Consider the following 14,973-nt stretch of genomic DNA (forward strand, 5'->3'; position numbering starts at 1 on the left):
GTCTGGATGATTGACTGATCTGGCCTTGTAACATTAACCAAAACGGCCTTGCTGTGCTGGTACTGCGAACGGCTGAAAGCAAGGGGAAACTACAGCCGTAATTTTTCCCGAGTACATGCAGCTCTACAACTTGACTAGAAGAAGAGATCGGTTGGTAGGACATGTTTTGAGGCATCAAGGGATCACAAATTTAGCATTGGAGGGCAGCGTGGAGGGTAAAAATCGTAGAGGGAGACCAAGAGATGAATACACTAAGCAGATTCAGAAGGATGTAGGTTGCAGTAGGTACTGGGAGATGAAGAAGCTTGCACAGGGTAGAGTAGCATGGAGAGCTGCATCAAACCAGTCTCAGGACTGAAGACCACAACAACAACAACATGAAGGAACTGACTCCTAATAAGTAAGACGATGCCTGTAGAAAAGTACAACAAAACAGTAATCTCAAAAAAGGACAGGATAGCCAGTACATTCTGTAGGACATATTAAAAGTGATTGGTAAAAGAGACTTGGTGTGTTAAATGCAGCTTTTGGTTACATGATAATTGAATTGGATAGATAAACAATCTACTTGCTAAGTGACGGCAGAACACACACATAAAAGAAGATTATAATTAGGCAAGCTTTCAGAGCCAGTAGCTCATTCTTCAAGCAGAAGGGTTGAAGTGGAAGGAAGAGGGGTGAAGGATAGGTCTAGGAAAAATTGTAGATTTTGAGAAAGTTACCCAGAACTGCAGATCAGGGGAGACTTTCCAGATGGGATGAGAAGGAAAGACTGATTCCACATCTACATACATACTCCACTAGCCACCATATGGTGCATGGCAGAAGGTACCCTGTCTCACTACAATAGTCTGAATAAAATTACTTGATAGTTGACATCAATCACTTGCCGCAACAATGTTGCCACATTGGCTACCAGCTACCGTTTGGTTACAGGTGACAACAAACAAGCGGCTCACTTCACAAATTATGTTAAACGTTTAACACAGAGCAATTTTTCTAGTGGCTGGTGCAAGGTATGTCAGAAATGTTGGATACTCTGTCGACTATTGATTTAAAGTGACCAGTGACTGAACTGGGGAAGACGACCCGTTTTGTATCCCTGACTGTAAACTTGTGTCCTAACCCAGCTGAGAAAATTGTGGTCAACAGTCTGCAGCAGTACTAATATCATGATCGCTTTGTTCATGGCGATTAAAGCTAACGCTTAAGGGTAAACTCAAGACAACAAAAACTCAATTTCAGGGCTGAAAGCAAATTAAAATTTCTCCGTTTCATTTGTTACCTGTAACTATCCTTACTCTAGCTGCACATGCTGCCATGTTAGAAACCAGTGAACAGTCCATGTGGGCACTTGTTCGTGGATTATAGATGACTGAGGCAGATTCCAAATGAAGAAATAGTGACAGGAAGAAAAATAAGACCAAATAGAACAGTCAAAACAATGATGAAAAATGATGCAGCAAAGTATTAAAAATAAAAAAATACATTTAAACCAATTAATTGAATGAAAATAATAATCACACTCTTTTGGTTAGATTTAGAAATAAAAATTTTGCTACATTGATGAGATTCAAACCTACGACATGCTACACATTAGATTAATCTGCCAACCATTGTGCTATGCCACAGCACTGCATGAAGTATTTATATATGTGAATGTAGTGACCCAGTTGCAACTATGAACTGCAACCTTAAAAATTTCAGTTTCACACAATGTAGTGAAAAGCTTATCTAATGTAAGATGATCTCTGTGAATATGATAACTATATGTATGATACTGAATTACACCTTGTGCTGAGTTATTCGGTAGTGTTTGGTTAGTGCTATGAATGAAACGTGTGTCTTTCATTAGCATTGTTAATGTGTGTTGTTTTTGGTGTAGCTATCGCGTGTCATGAAATACATAATAAAAGTGTCGGGCTCGTAATTCGGGATACAAATACATCAAGAAAGAATGCTGAACCAGGAATTGGAAGTGACTGGCCAATTTTGGTGGAGTTTGGCAACAGCAGACAGTTCAAGTGTGACGCTGACTACTCTTATTGGCGTTTGAAGTGCCAACTATCAAGTAATTTTATTTCAACTGTAGTCAGTTCCTTTTCCGTTCCATCTGCCAATCGATTGAGGAAAAAGTGAATGTCTATATGCCTCTCTATGAGTCCTAATTTGTCGTCTCTTATCTTCGTGGTCCTTACGCATAATGTATGTTGGTGCAATCAGAATTGTTCTGCAGTCAGCACAGTGTTCCTCAAAATCCCTCCAGGGATTCCCATTTGAGTTCCAGAAACATCTCCATAATACTTGTATGTTGTTGTTTCGACCTACTGTTAACAAATCTAGTATCCTGCCTCTGAATTACCCCAATGTCTGCTTTAATTCGACCCCTTGTGGATCCCAGACACTAGCATCCTATATCTGATGTCCATCACAGCTGAGCCACACTGTAGTAAAATCCACCCAACAAACGAAAGATGATTATTCGCCCTCCCTACCATGACCCTCACAAGTTTGTTCCATTTCATATCACATTGCAACGTTATGTCCAGATATTGAAACAATGTGACTTCATTCATGACACTACTAATGCTGGATTCTGGCATTATGGATTAGTTTTTCCAACTCATCTGCAGTAACTTATATTTTTCTACATTTAGGGTTAGCTGTCATTTATCACACCAACTGGGAACTTTGCCCAAGTCATCTTTTATCCTCCTAAATCACTCAACGATGACACCTTCCATACACCACAACATCATCAGCAAACAACCACAGATTACTGTCCACTTTGTCCATCAGATCAGTTATGCACATAGAAAATATGAGTAATAGCGCTCCTATCACACATCCCTGGAATGATCCTAATGATACCCTAGTCACTGATGGACACTCACCGTCGGGATAATGTAGTGGGTTCTATTACTTCAGAAGTCTTTGAGCCACTCACATGTCTGGGAACCTATTCCATGTGCTTGTACCTTTGTTAAAAGTCTGCAGTGAGGCACTATGTCAAATGCTTCTCGGAAATCAAGAAATATGGAATCTGGGTTTGTGAATTTTGTGATGGCAAAGTTAGAGGAGCAATGCATCTGCATTAAATTTTGCGTGAAACTCAAGAAAACCTTTACACAGACACACCAAATGATGCAGGGAGCCTATAGCGATGAGTGCTTAAGCCATACTTGGTGTTATGTATTATTCACACGTTTTAAAATGGCTTTACAAAAGTCAAAAATAATCCTTGTTCAGGACGCTCTTAGATGTCCCCTGATGACGCTTGTGTCAGGAACGTCAAAGAAATTGTGTGTGGCAGTCGAAGATACACTGTCTGAGAGATTGTAGAAGAATGTAACATTTCAATTGGATCATGTTATGAAATGACACAGCATCTTGGAATGCATTGTGTTGCCGCCAAGTTCATTCCACGGCTCATGAGTCAAGACCAAAAAAACTTTTGGATCTCACAAATGAGAATGAGATGTTCCTTGCGAGAATAGTATGACCCCTGCAGACTTCTTTTTATTTCCAAAGTTGAAAAGGATGAAGTTTTGCTATGGTAGATGAGATAAAAGAAAATTCGCAGACGGCACTTTATGCGACCCAGCAAGATGTGTGTCAAGACTGCTCCTGGAAGTGGAAATGATATTGGGAGCAGTGTATCAATTGTGGAGGAGAGTATTTCGAAGGAGACAATCCATAGTAATTAAAAGATAAGCATAGAAAATTTTATGGACAAAGTTTTGGAATTTTTTGAACAGACGTCGTATGACAAAAGGGCATGCTGAGTTGCCCATGAGCGATGCTTTGTACTGATTTGTGGACATAAACTTATTGGTTTCTATGAAACTGATTAGATTCAAACCCAGAATATGTTCAAGAATTCTGCAGCAAACTGATGTTACGGGTATTGGTCTGTAATTTCGCGGGTCTGTTCTTTCGCCCTTCGTATATACAGGAGACGCCTCTGTATTTTTTTCCCCAGTTGCTAGGTCTTTCTGCTGGGTGAGAGATTCACAATAAATACAAGCTAAGTAAGGGTCCAGTGCCATATAGCACTCTTTGTAAAACCAAATTGAGATTCCATCTGCAACTGGCGACTTATTTGTTTTTAATTATTTCAGGCGTCGGGGATGCTTACGAGGGTGGTTTGAAAAGTTCTTGAAACAGAATAGAAAAAATGTACTTATGTCACTGAAACTTTTTTGTTTTTCAATGTACCCTGCTTGTAGATTAATTCACTTGGTCCAACAGTGTTCCAATACCTCGATCCCATCTCGACAATGATTTTCCTCCAGGCCTATAAAATAGTTGTCAACTCAGGCTATCAATTCTTCATTTAAGTGAATCTTCATCCACAAAGAAAAATTTTAAGTTTAGGGAAGAGGCACGTGTGGCAACAATTCATACCTTAGTTTGTGTAATTTTACCATGGCGATGGTACATGCATGCGAGCGTGCATTTGCTTGATGCTAGACGACTTTCTTCCTTATTAAACCTGGCCTTTTTCGCATATCATTTGTTGCAATTTGTCCAGAAGGTTAGCATAGTATTCTCCAGTAATTGTTTGCCCAGTGGGGAGATAATGTACAAACAGAATCCCCTTCTCATCCCAGAACACTGATGCCATGCTCTTCCCCGCTGAAGGAATTTGGTGGCGCATCCCAGAACACTGACGCCATGTCCTTCCCCGCTGAAGGAGTTTGGCGGCGGAGATTCAGCATGTTTCCACTGCCTTGATTGTTGCTTTGTCTCTGGGGTATAGTAGTAAACCAAAGTTTCCTCGTGGTCACAAACCAGCACAAAAGATCTTGTTTGTTTCTCCTAAAACAGGCCAAACATTGTTGTGATATGTCCATTCTCATGCGTTTTTGACACAGCGTCAAGAGTCGCGGCACCCATCTTGTGAATACCTTTCAGATGACATCTGGCAAGCGTGAGCAATTTCATGCACTCTAAATTGGTGATCCTCCTTGATCATTATGCGGACTTTTGCAATGATTTCTAGAGTAGTGACACGTTTTGGCTGACCTATTCATGGATGATCATCATCTAAGCTCTCCTGACCAAATTGAAATTCATTTATCCACTTGGCAACAGTTGAAGACAAAGGAGCAGAGTCCCCTGGTGTTTTCTGGAAATCGGCATGAATGTCCTTCACTTTCGTACCTTTCTTTATGAAGTATTTAATCACTGCTTGAATCTCGACCCAACCCCCCGTCCCGTACCGTCGCGTCTTTGCAGATCACTGCACAGGAACAACAACAGAGCCGTGTCACTGCCACAGCTCTCTTCCAAGAGCACTGACATGGGACGGGTTTACAGGCAACAGTCCAACGAATATCATGTGAACAACTTGTGCTAGTGCTGGCCTCTTGTGGTGATTGTTGTTAGGTGTCTTTGTGCTATTGTCAAATGACGGTATGTTTATATGATTCTCTTGCATGAATGATTTCTTAAATGCAAAATTTAAAACATTTATCTCCTACTGCCACACCAGACTGGTCAAGTGACTTGATGGAATTCTTTGACTCACTTAGTGATTTTACATAGGACAATAAATTCCCCTGCTTCTCAGCCAGATCTTTTGCTGAGGTATGACAGTGGTAGTAACCTTTCCTTGTTGCCATTTGGCATTCTCTTTTGAACCAAGAGTGCAGTAGCTTTTCCTTCCTCAGTATTTTCCAAATTTCATTGTTAAACCGCAGTGGCTCTTTTGCATCCTTAATTCGTTTACTAGGTACAGACTTGTTGAGAGTGCAATTCACGATCTGTTTAAGCTTTGACCATAATCTCTCTACGTCCATCTTAATGGAACTAAGTGATGTCAGTTCTGTCTAAGTAAGATGCTAACATCTGCTTATCTGCTCTTTCTGGCATGAACATTTTCCTAGCCTTCTTGACTGATTTATTAATTTTTGTAACCTTAGTTGTTATTATGTTATCATGATTATTAATCCCCATCTCTATGCTGAAGTCATTGATGATATCTGGCCTGTTTGTAACTACAAGGTCTAAGATATTTCCATTGCATGTGGCATGGCAAACTAGGTGCTCAAGACAATTTTCGAAAACCACATTCAAAAGTGCTTCACAAGATTGACTGCACCCCCTGCAATGAAGCCATAGGCTACCATCTATACTCAGTAGGCTAAATTCACCTCCAACTAGTATTGCATGATCTAGGTATTTATGTGCTACTGTCTGTAGACTTTCTGTGAATGGCTCCAAAACTGTCATAGCAGAACTGGGTGGCTGATTATCCATTAATTAACGTGATTTCACCTAGACTTGTTATACGCAACCAGATAACTTCACTGTCACAATCAGCTTTGACCTCAATAGAGACAATGGACACTCCCTCTCCTACAGTGTCTAACCTGCCTTTCTGATATATATTCCATTAGTCACTAAATATGTCAGAGCTTTCTGCTCTCGGTTTCAGCCATCTCTCAGTCTCTGAGAATAATTTGAGTGCGATACTTTCCTGGATGGCAGTAAATTCGGAAACTGTGTTACAAGTACATTGACAACTGATAAAATTTTGACAATCTACACTGGAGTGAATTCAAAAGATAAACCTCAACCAACATTGAATGTATCTTGGTGATAAAGAGCCCAAATAAATAAATTGATGATTTTATTCCATTTCATCTGATTGAATGAAACACACACAGCATAACTACTCAGAAAACAACTATAGTGCTGATTACATTTACTATCATACATGTAGCACTCTGAGAACATTTCACCTTGTCATAGTAGTCCTGTGTTTTGGAACTAGGCAGTGCTTCATTTCACAAAGCGAAAGGAATAGCTTGTGTAAAAAACAAAAGAAGGGGAAATAGTGGTTGCTGGTGTTTTTAACACTATCATTCAATTTAGTTCCTATTGTGAACTTTGCAGCTAGGATATGTAAATGCTCTGAGACTGCTATTGATAATATCTTTATGAACAAATCTAGGGGAAAAACATCATATCACAAAACCAATAGTAAATGGACTATCTGATCACGACGTGCAGCATCTTGTGTTAAATGTTGAAACTTGTCAGGATAAAAAAATATTAAATCTGAGTACAGGAGGATAATAAATAAGCCAGAAATTGAGGAATTCAGGAAATTGCTCAAAGACATGAACTGGAGAGATGTTTACCTGACTCAAATGGAAAATGCAAAGCATTTATTAATAAAGTTACCTCCTCTTTTGAAAATTGTTTTCCCCTAAAGGTAACTCAGATCACACAGAAGTCAAAAGATAAACCATGGATTATACAAGGAATAAAGATATCATGTGGGGCAAAAAGGAGACTGTATCTACTATCTAGGAACGTTTCTGATATTAGAATTGTAATGCATTACAAAGAATACTGCAAAATATTGAATCAAGTAATCCAGAAATCGAAGTAGCTTTATTAAGAGAAAATGATAATTGTATCGGGCAACAAAATAAGAACTGTTTCAGATATAGTGAAGACAGAGAGAAGTGGGGCCAAAAAGGAAGTGGAACAGATAGCTCTAAAAGTAAATGAGACTTTGGTAACAAGTGCATGTAGTGTTGTAAATCTCTTAAGCAAGACTTAATTTTTGTTACTGACGGCTCGGGGTTATCAGGTTTGGTGAATGGTGCAATGGAGTATCTGGGACCAGTCTTTGAAGAACATCGTGTAGAACCTATTCGAGGAACTTTGAATTCCAACCATTGCTTCTCAGTATACTTACTCCTTAATGAAATTTGTTGCAAGTTATATATCTATATTTCCAACAAGTAGCTCAATACATATTATCAATACTAGGAATAAGAAAAATCTACATAAAGACCTAAAATCACTTATGTTGGTCCAAAAGGGGGTCCAATATTCAGGAACACACATTTTCAATAAATTACCAGCAACCATTAAAAACTTGGTTTCAGATAAAGCACAGTTTAAACAGAGTTTGAATGACTTTTTGATAGGCAATGCCTTCTACTCTATAGATGAATATCCTAACAGAGACTGAAAGGCCAGCTTAAGTAAAAATATGTTAGATTTAAGTTTTGACAGCACTTGGTTGCAACAGTCAAAATTAGGTATTTTGTGTATGATAAATTTATTAATAGTGCATAACAATGTTTCATTCTGACAGCGTATTAATTCTGTAAATATTAGCTTTTCCAGTTTATTGTATTGTATTCACCTATTTTGACAATCTCATGACAAATGATCAGGGTAGTATTCATTATATTAAAATGTTTTGTGTTATACATTCTGACATGTTCCACACCCTCGAGAATCATCTCATTTTTTCGGTGTATGTAATGAAAACTGAATCAAATCAAATCCAATCACCATCTCTCATCATGTAATAACTTCACTTCTTCTTCTTCCCTTGTCGTCTCCTGTTTTTCCAGTACTCGTCCATCTCCTCCTCATGTTTTTCCCCCTTTATTCTATTCGTGTTGTTCTCAATCCCCTATTTCTTCTGCATTGAAAGCCTTTTATTTTTATTTACTTATTTTTTTTATTGAGGTGAGTCTCTACGGACTGCGTGGTAACAACCGACTTCACTCTAGTGTCCAGGTCTTGTTCTTGCTCCAGCTTTGACTTCCTGCCAGTATCTTCTGAGCCCCTGCAAGAAGTGCCTTTTTATGCTCTTCAGATAATGGTCCTCACTGTCTTTCGGATGTTGATGCCATGTTAAAACCTTGGTAGTTGGTCACCAATCTTCTAAATTTGTTCCTTTCAGGAATTTCTCTCTGAGATACCAATCTGCTTAAGATCTTTTTCACATTTTTTGAACCATCTCGGCCTCGTTTTCTTAGATGGAATGAAACTCCATATTCTTTTTGTTAGTCGATCACCGTCCATTTTCATGAGATACCATAAAATAACAATCATTTCTTCGTAATGGATGCTGTGATAGGTTCTGTCTTGCTGCACGAGTCCTCATTTGCTCTCATTCGCCATTGTCCATCGACCCATCTATTACCTTAGGATTTTCCTTAATATCCTACACTCACGCTTTTCCAGCCGCTCAGCTTACCTTGTCTATTCGTGGTCAAAGATTTGGATGCTTATAAGCCCTCAGGTTTTACAACTGTATTATAATGTTGGAACTTGGCCCATATACTCATAGACTTTTTGTTATAAGTATTCTTTGTCAGTTGGTATGCTTGGTCTAACTTCCTCATCCCGACAATTGCTTCTTCTTTTAATCCATTCTCCAGGTGGATGACTTCACCAAGATACCTGAAATTCTTAACTCATCCAATTTTTTCCCAGGTTGGTTATCATCCATTCAGGTCCATCACAGATGTTCGTCATATGTTTTGTCTTTTGAATAGAGATCTGGAGTCTAACTTTTTTCAGCAATTTCTGACAGCCTATTTATCTTGTTGACTGCTGACTCTATGTTGTTAGCAAAAATGGCTAGGTCAGCCGCAAAATCTAAGCAGCCAATGCACACCCCTTTGTTCTTAGGACCAAGTCTGAACCACTCTTCATTTGTTTCTCCTTGGGCTAATAACTTTCTCCACTCTTGAATGACCTTTTCCAAGACACAATTGAAAAGGTTCAGATACCTCACCCATAAATTTAATTTTTGACACTGTGTTAGTAAGAGTTTGTTTGATCAGCTTTCTTTTCCAAAATATTCATTACTGCCTGTCAGTCGATGGAGTCATATACTTTCTGAAAATCAACAAATATGACCACATAGTTATTTTTCCAATTTTTTTTGTACCTGATCATGCTCTTCAGGTTAAAGATCTGTTCTGCGCAAGAATCGCCCTTTCGGAAACCAGCTTGATAGTCCCCAACCAGTTGGTTACAATGATCTTCTATTCTATTCTGTATCACTTTGGAGAGAATCTTATATGGAACAGATACTAATGAGGTACCCTTATAGTTATTGACATTCTATTTATCACCTTTTTTGTGTATACGATGGATTAAAGCTGACTGCCATTCAGTTGGTATCATCCCAGCTCTCCAGATCTCCTCAAAAAGTTGGACTAGTATATCTAGAGTTTCATTATTTGCCAGCTTCAGTAGTTCCACCACTATTGAATCCTCTCCAGCTGCCTTATTATTCTTAAAGTTGTTGATGATCTCTTTGGTCTCCTCTTTACCAGATGGAGATGAGGGGTAGTTTGTGGATTGGGGCACATACAGGGAATCTTTCTTTCGGTTCATCACAATTAAGTAGGTTTTCAAAGTAACGAGACATTATCTTGCAGTTCTCTTTGTTGGTCAGGCCGAGTGTGGTGTGCGTACTGTAAGACCTTCAGTACACACACCATCAGATTATTTGACTTGTTGCTCTAACGAAGTAAGCGAGTGTCAGCAATATGTCTCGTGGTCTTATCATGGCATGTTTATCTTCTGCCATTAGGTCAGACGATAGAAATGCCACTTGCACACTTAGAGTAGCAGATTGATGGTGACCAACTTTAAATAGAACTTGATTAATTTTCACACACATTTATTAAAATAATAACAAATATAAAAATTATTTAACTTGGTTCTGGATGCTATTTACAATTGACAATCTGAAGTTCCTTTGGTATTGGTACGTTAATCTTATTCTTACATATATCTCGGATACTTGACAAAAGTGTCTATACATTTATCTTCATGGCTATGTACAGGAATATGGTAATCTTATTAGGCGCAGACTGGATCTTGACTATGGACTGGCACAGACAATTGTAGAACTCGTACAGACTGGTACAGACTAATGCAGACTGGTACAGACTAATGCAGACTGGTGCAGACAAATGCAGACTGACTGATCGAAGGTCTTTACACCCGTTATAATACCTCGCACGTTCATGTATCACTGCGTGAGTGTGATGCGCGAGGAGAAAGTGTTCTATGTTAGCAGCAATCTCATTGGCTGCGTTACATATTAATACGCGGATCGGCGGAAGCAGAATTTGGTCCGTCTCTATGGCAGCACCATCTCGTAGTGGGGAGATGGACGAGTGCTGCGCCTGCGCTGTTGTGCTTAGCGGGGCGCACTCTAGTGGGAAATTTGTGTACGCGCTGAATATGCGGAACTATGTACACAACACTGAGCTTTCCATTTTCGTCTCTAAAACAAAAACTAGGGGCTTGGTATCCTTTCAAATTCGATTTGAACGTCTGATAGAAATCTCTGACATTGTTTATCTGGAAACGCTGATCGATCTGTTCTAACTGCTGTTTCTCATGCAGTAGAGTTCTGGCTGCATATTTTTGAACTTCATGGAATACATCAAAATCATCAGGTCTCCTGGTAGAGTTCCACTATTTCCATGCACTTGCTGTTTGGGCCACCACCTCACCACAAACCTCATTCCACCATGTATGATTCCTCTTTTTAGCTGTCAGGATTGTAGTATTAGCTGCTTGTTGGATCATGGAGGCAATGTCTGCCCATTTATGGGATTCAACTGTCAGTTACTGGTGGCATTGTTCCATTACGTTTTGATTGATTTTGAGCTTCGCAGTATCATATTTATGAAATTTATTTCCGGTTTTCACAGTCTTATTGAGAGGGATGAAATTAATTTTGATCTTGGAGAGGTGATGATCCTTTTACATTCAGTATGTTATCTGTAAAAAGGTTTCTTTCTATTATTTCTGATTGTTTGATGTTGTTTCTTTCTTATTTCTGTAATCCATGCTATCATTGATTCCTTCTTCCAGAACTACTCATTCAGTAGAGGTCTCTAAAATAAGATTAATCTTCTTTTAGCCATTACTTCTGATATTTTCTCAAAATTTTTGTATATCTCCTCATTACTTCTCATTTTCCAGCCATCTGTAGCTTGTATTGCAACCATTATTTTCTAATAATGCTCCTTTGTGGAACCTCTGTTCTGTCCAGCTTATAGTTCATCATTAGGCATCCTCATCCATGTAAACATCCTGGTCATACCACTGTGGGATAGTGTTTAAATTTGTTTTTTTTAGTTGTACATTTCTTGTTGTAAATATCCTTTGTCAAACGATTTGCTCTCTCCAGTTTGCTGACTCTTGCATCTACTGTTAATTCTTCTAGTCCATTTTGTTGTACAGTTTGTCCAATATATTTAAATTTACTTACTAATGCTATTTTACATTTTTGTTTTTCTAAGAATGTTGATGCATTGTTTGAAATTGTCATCAATGTTGTTTTTTCGTCTGAAATTTTGGGACCAGCTCTCTTTGCTATTTCTTCCAAAAGATTTCTTTTAATAACTGTCTGTCAGATTTTTTGAAAGTATATCAGAATCATCTGCAGAAGCCAGGCAGTTTACCTTAATTCCATTTGTTTTTCGTCCTAAAACTATTGGTTCAATTTTGTGATTTTTTTTCTCCAAATTCCAATAACTTTCTATTTTTTCTAGAATGTAGTGTTACAGTAAAGGTGATAAACTGTCCCCTTGTCTAACACCAGTTTTTATTTCAAATGGTTGAGATACTTCTCCCATAAATTTAGCTTCAGTCACCCTATTTGCTAGTGTTTTGAGGATTATGTTTGCTTTAACACAAAATTCTTTGATGATTTTACCCATAATTTCTCTGCCTACCAAATCAAATGTTTTCTTGAAACCAATACGTGATACTATTATTGGTTTGGTGATTAACAGTCTGTGGAGAATTATCAATTTTCTAATAAACATCTGTTCTGTGCAGGGTCTTCCCTTTCTAGAGCTCCTTGAGATTCTCCCAGTTATTTGTCTAAAGTTTCTACAACTCTGTCCAGAGAATTTTTGATAATATTTTGTATACCACTGGCAGAAGTCAGGCATCTCTGCAATTGTTGACATTTTGTGTGTCCCCTTTTTTTCATAGCTGTGGATTAATGCTTTCAATAATCTCTTCAGCTTTCCAAATGTTCTCAAACAGCAGTTGTAGATCATTTGTGTGTTCTGACTATTTCAATAATTTTGCTGTAGTGGAGTCTTCATTTGTTGCTTTGAAGTTTTGGAATGATTTGATGGCTTCATGAATTTATTGTTCTGTTAGTGGAAAATCTTCCTCCAGATGTTGTGGGACTGCTATTATATATTGCTACAATGTGCTGTTATTGTTATTGTTGTTGTTGTTGTTGTTGTTTGGTTGCCTGTTCTTCAGCACTATCTTTCTGTTTCGTTTATCTATTTGCCACCATTTTAGCCCATTTACCGGTATTTTCAGCTTGTTCTTCACTTATTTGACCTTTTGGTGGCTCCTCTTGAAGAGATCTTATTTCTCAGCATTTAAAATTACATCATCTGCTGCTCTTTCGCATCTGAATTTCATCATGTCCAGTCTAGTTTTTTCATTCATTTAACCATCCATCTTCCATGACTCAAGATCCTAAATTTTCATCCTTATTTCTTGAACAGTCTCATTTCTCTTTTTACATTTTCCAGATGAAGAAACTTTTGGTCCTCAAAGCTAAGATTAGTATCACTTTTTTTTATTTGTTTCTGCCTATGGCTGCTATATCTCTTTAGTTAGAATATTTTCTCTCTCTGTATTTGATTATAGTCTAAGTCTGAATATTTTTATAAGTACATTTATTGCTGTAGCAATGAGTAAAATAAATTGTATTGCACTGCCTGTAGCATGTAGCACCATTTTGACTGTTAGTCCTCTTGCTGTACAAAAAGTAGCTTTGATGATTACTTAATGCAAGTATTTTGTAAGAGCTGTGGAATGGTTAGTATCTGTTTATATTTTTCTGATTAATTCAAGCTCGTCAATGCACATCCTGTGTTAAGGAAATATTTGCACTGAATTTACTGTGTGTTAAATATAAGCAGTGGATCCATTGGGGTAGTCTTTTTGGTAGAAATATGTCAAGGTGAACAAAACAGGAGATGGTGAAGGAAGAGAGGGAAAAGATCAACATTTGCTTCTCATCAGCAATATAACTGGGTTGAAACATTCAGTGAAAATTATCTGTGACAGGAAGTTGTCAGAAATACATTTTTTGAAGAAACTTTATGTTTGTATAAGCATTTATTAAATTTAAAAATTGGATTTCATGTGTTAATACAAAAGGTAATGTTTTGCATTGCAGGCATGCTGAACCTGTCAAAGATGAAGAATCGGCCAATGATTCTTATTGGAGGATAACAGTATGTATAACTTGGACTTGAGATTCTTGAAAATAAAGCTAGTCAGTATTTCTTAACAGTACTGATTTAAATACATCTAAAAGATCGCTGTTACCTAAATGAAAGTTGACAAGCAAAGTCTTAGTGGACATTTGTATAAATTTGTCATAGGTGTTATTTACAAGAAGAGTAAATAGTTTCAATAGGAATGTGGTGAGACATTTAACAAATGTGATGACCACACATTAATAGGACCTTGTAACACTACCATTATGATATTAGTATGCTTTTATGTAAATAACAGAAACCCTGTCCCTATGTTGCCACGTATAACCCTCTTACTAAAATTTAGTTTAGTTTCCAAATAAAATACACTGTGGACGGATAGTCCTGTTTATAGGAAAAGATAATCAATAGAGTTATCCTTCTTACAGGATTTACCGTGTGTTGCATCTAATGGATAAGTAAATTGGACTATTCACTTCTTTTCCTAAGATCTTACCCAGTGGCTAGATAGAAACACAGTATGAATAATAATATACTGAAGCTAGGACAACTCATTTCCAAGTTCATTTAGTGGTTTAAAACATGTACTTAATGGTCACCAACCTATCCTGGCAATGAAATAGTGAAGTATTGGAGAAGCAGAAATGTGAATTTTGCCTACTTTCTTGCTACTGTTTAGTTTGGCTCTTCGAATAAATTACCCCACTTAAACAATTTTGGGCTACATCTTTATACATTATGATTTAAAAAAAGAAAAAGCCCAGTAGATAACTTCAAGGAAGGTAAAAAAAATTAGCCGGGGATGGGGGGAACAACCTTTAGAAAAGCACTTTCCATAATCAAGAAACTTAAATACTTAGACACTAAAGCACACACTTTTTAACTGAACATTTCACTTAAAGAAAACCTCTTTCTT

At 37.7% G+C, this 14,973-nt stretch overlaps 1 protein-coding gene across 1 annotated transcript in view; it reads left to right on the plus strand.

Moving 5' to 3' along the window:
* LOC124581876 (molybdenum cofactor biosynthesis protein 1-like) overlaps positions 1 to 14,070 on the plus strand; it is a 64,454-nt gene extending 50,384 nt beyond the window's left edge. The window contains exon 7 of the mRNA XM_047131300.1: positions 14,015 to 14,070. Coding sequence (XP_046987256.1) covers positions 14,015 to 14,070 — 56 coding nt within the window. The remainder of the gene's footprint in view (positions 1 to 14,014) is intronic.
* Positions 14,071 to 14,973: the final 903 nt, after the last annotated feature.

Source organism: Schistocerca americana, unplaced genomic scaffold (assembly GCF_021461395.2).
Source record: "Schistocerca americana isolate TAMUIC-IGC-003095 unplaced genomic scaffold, iqSchAmer2.1 HiC_scaffold_38, whole genome shotgun sequence".
NCBI classification, from domain to species: Eukaryota; Metazoa; Arthropoda; class Insecta; order Orthoptera; family Acrididae; genus Schistocerca; species Schistocerca americana.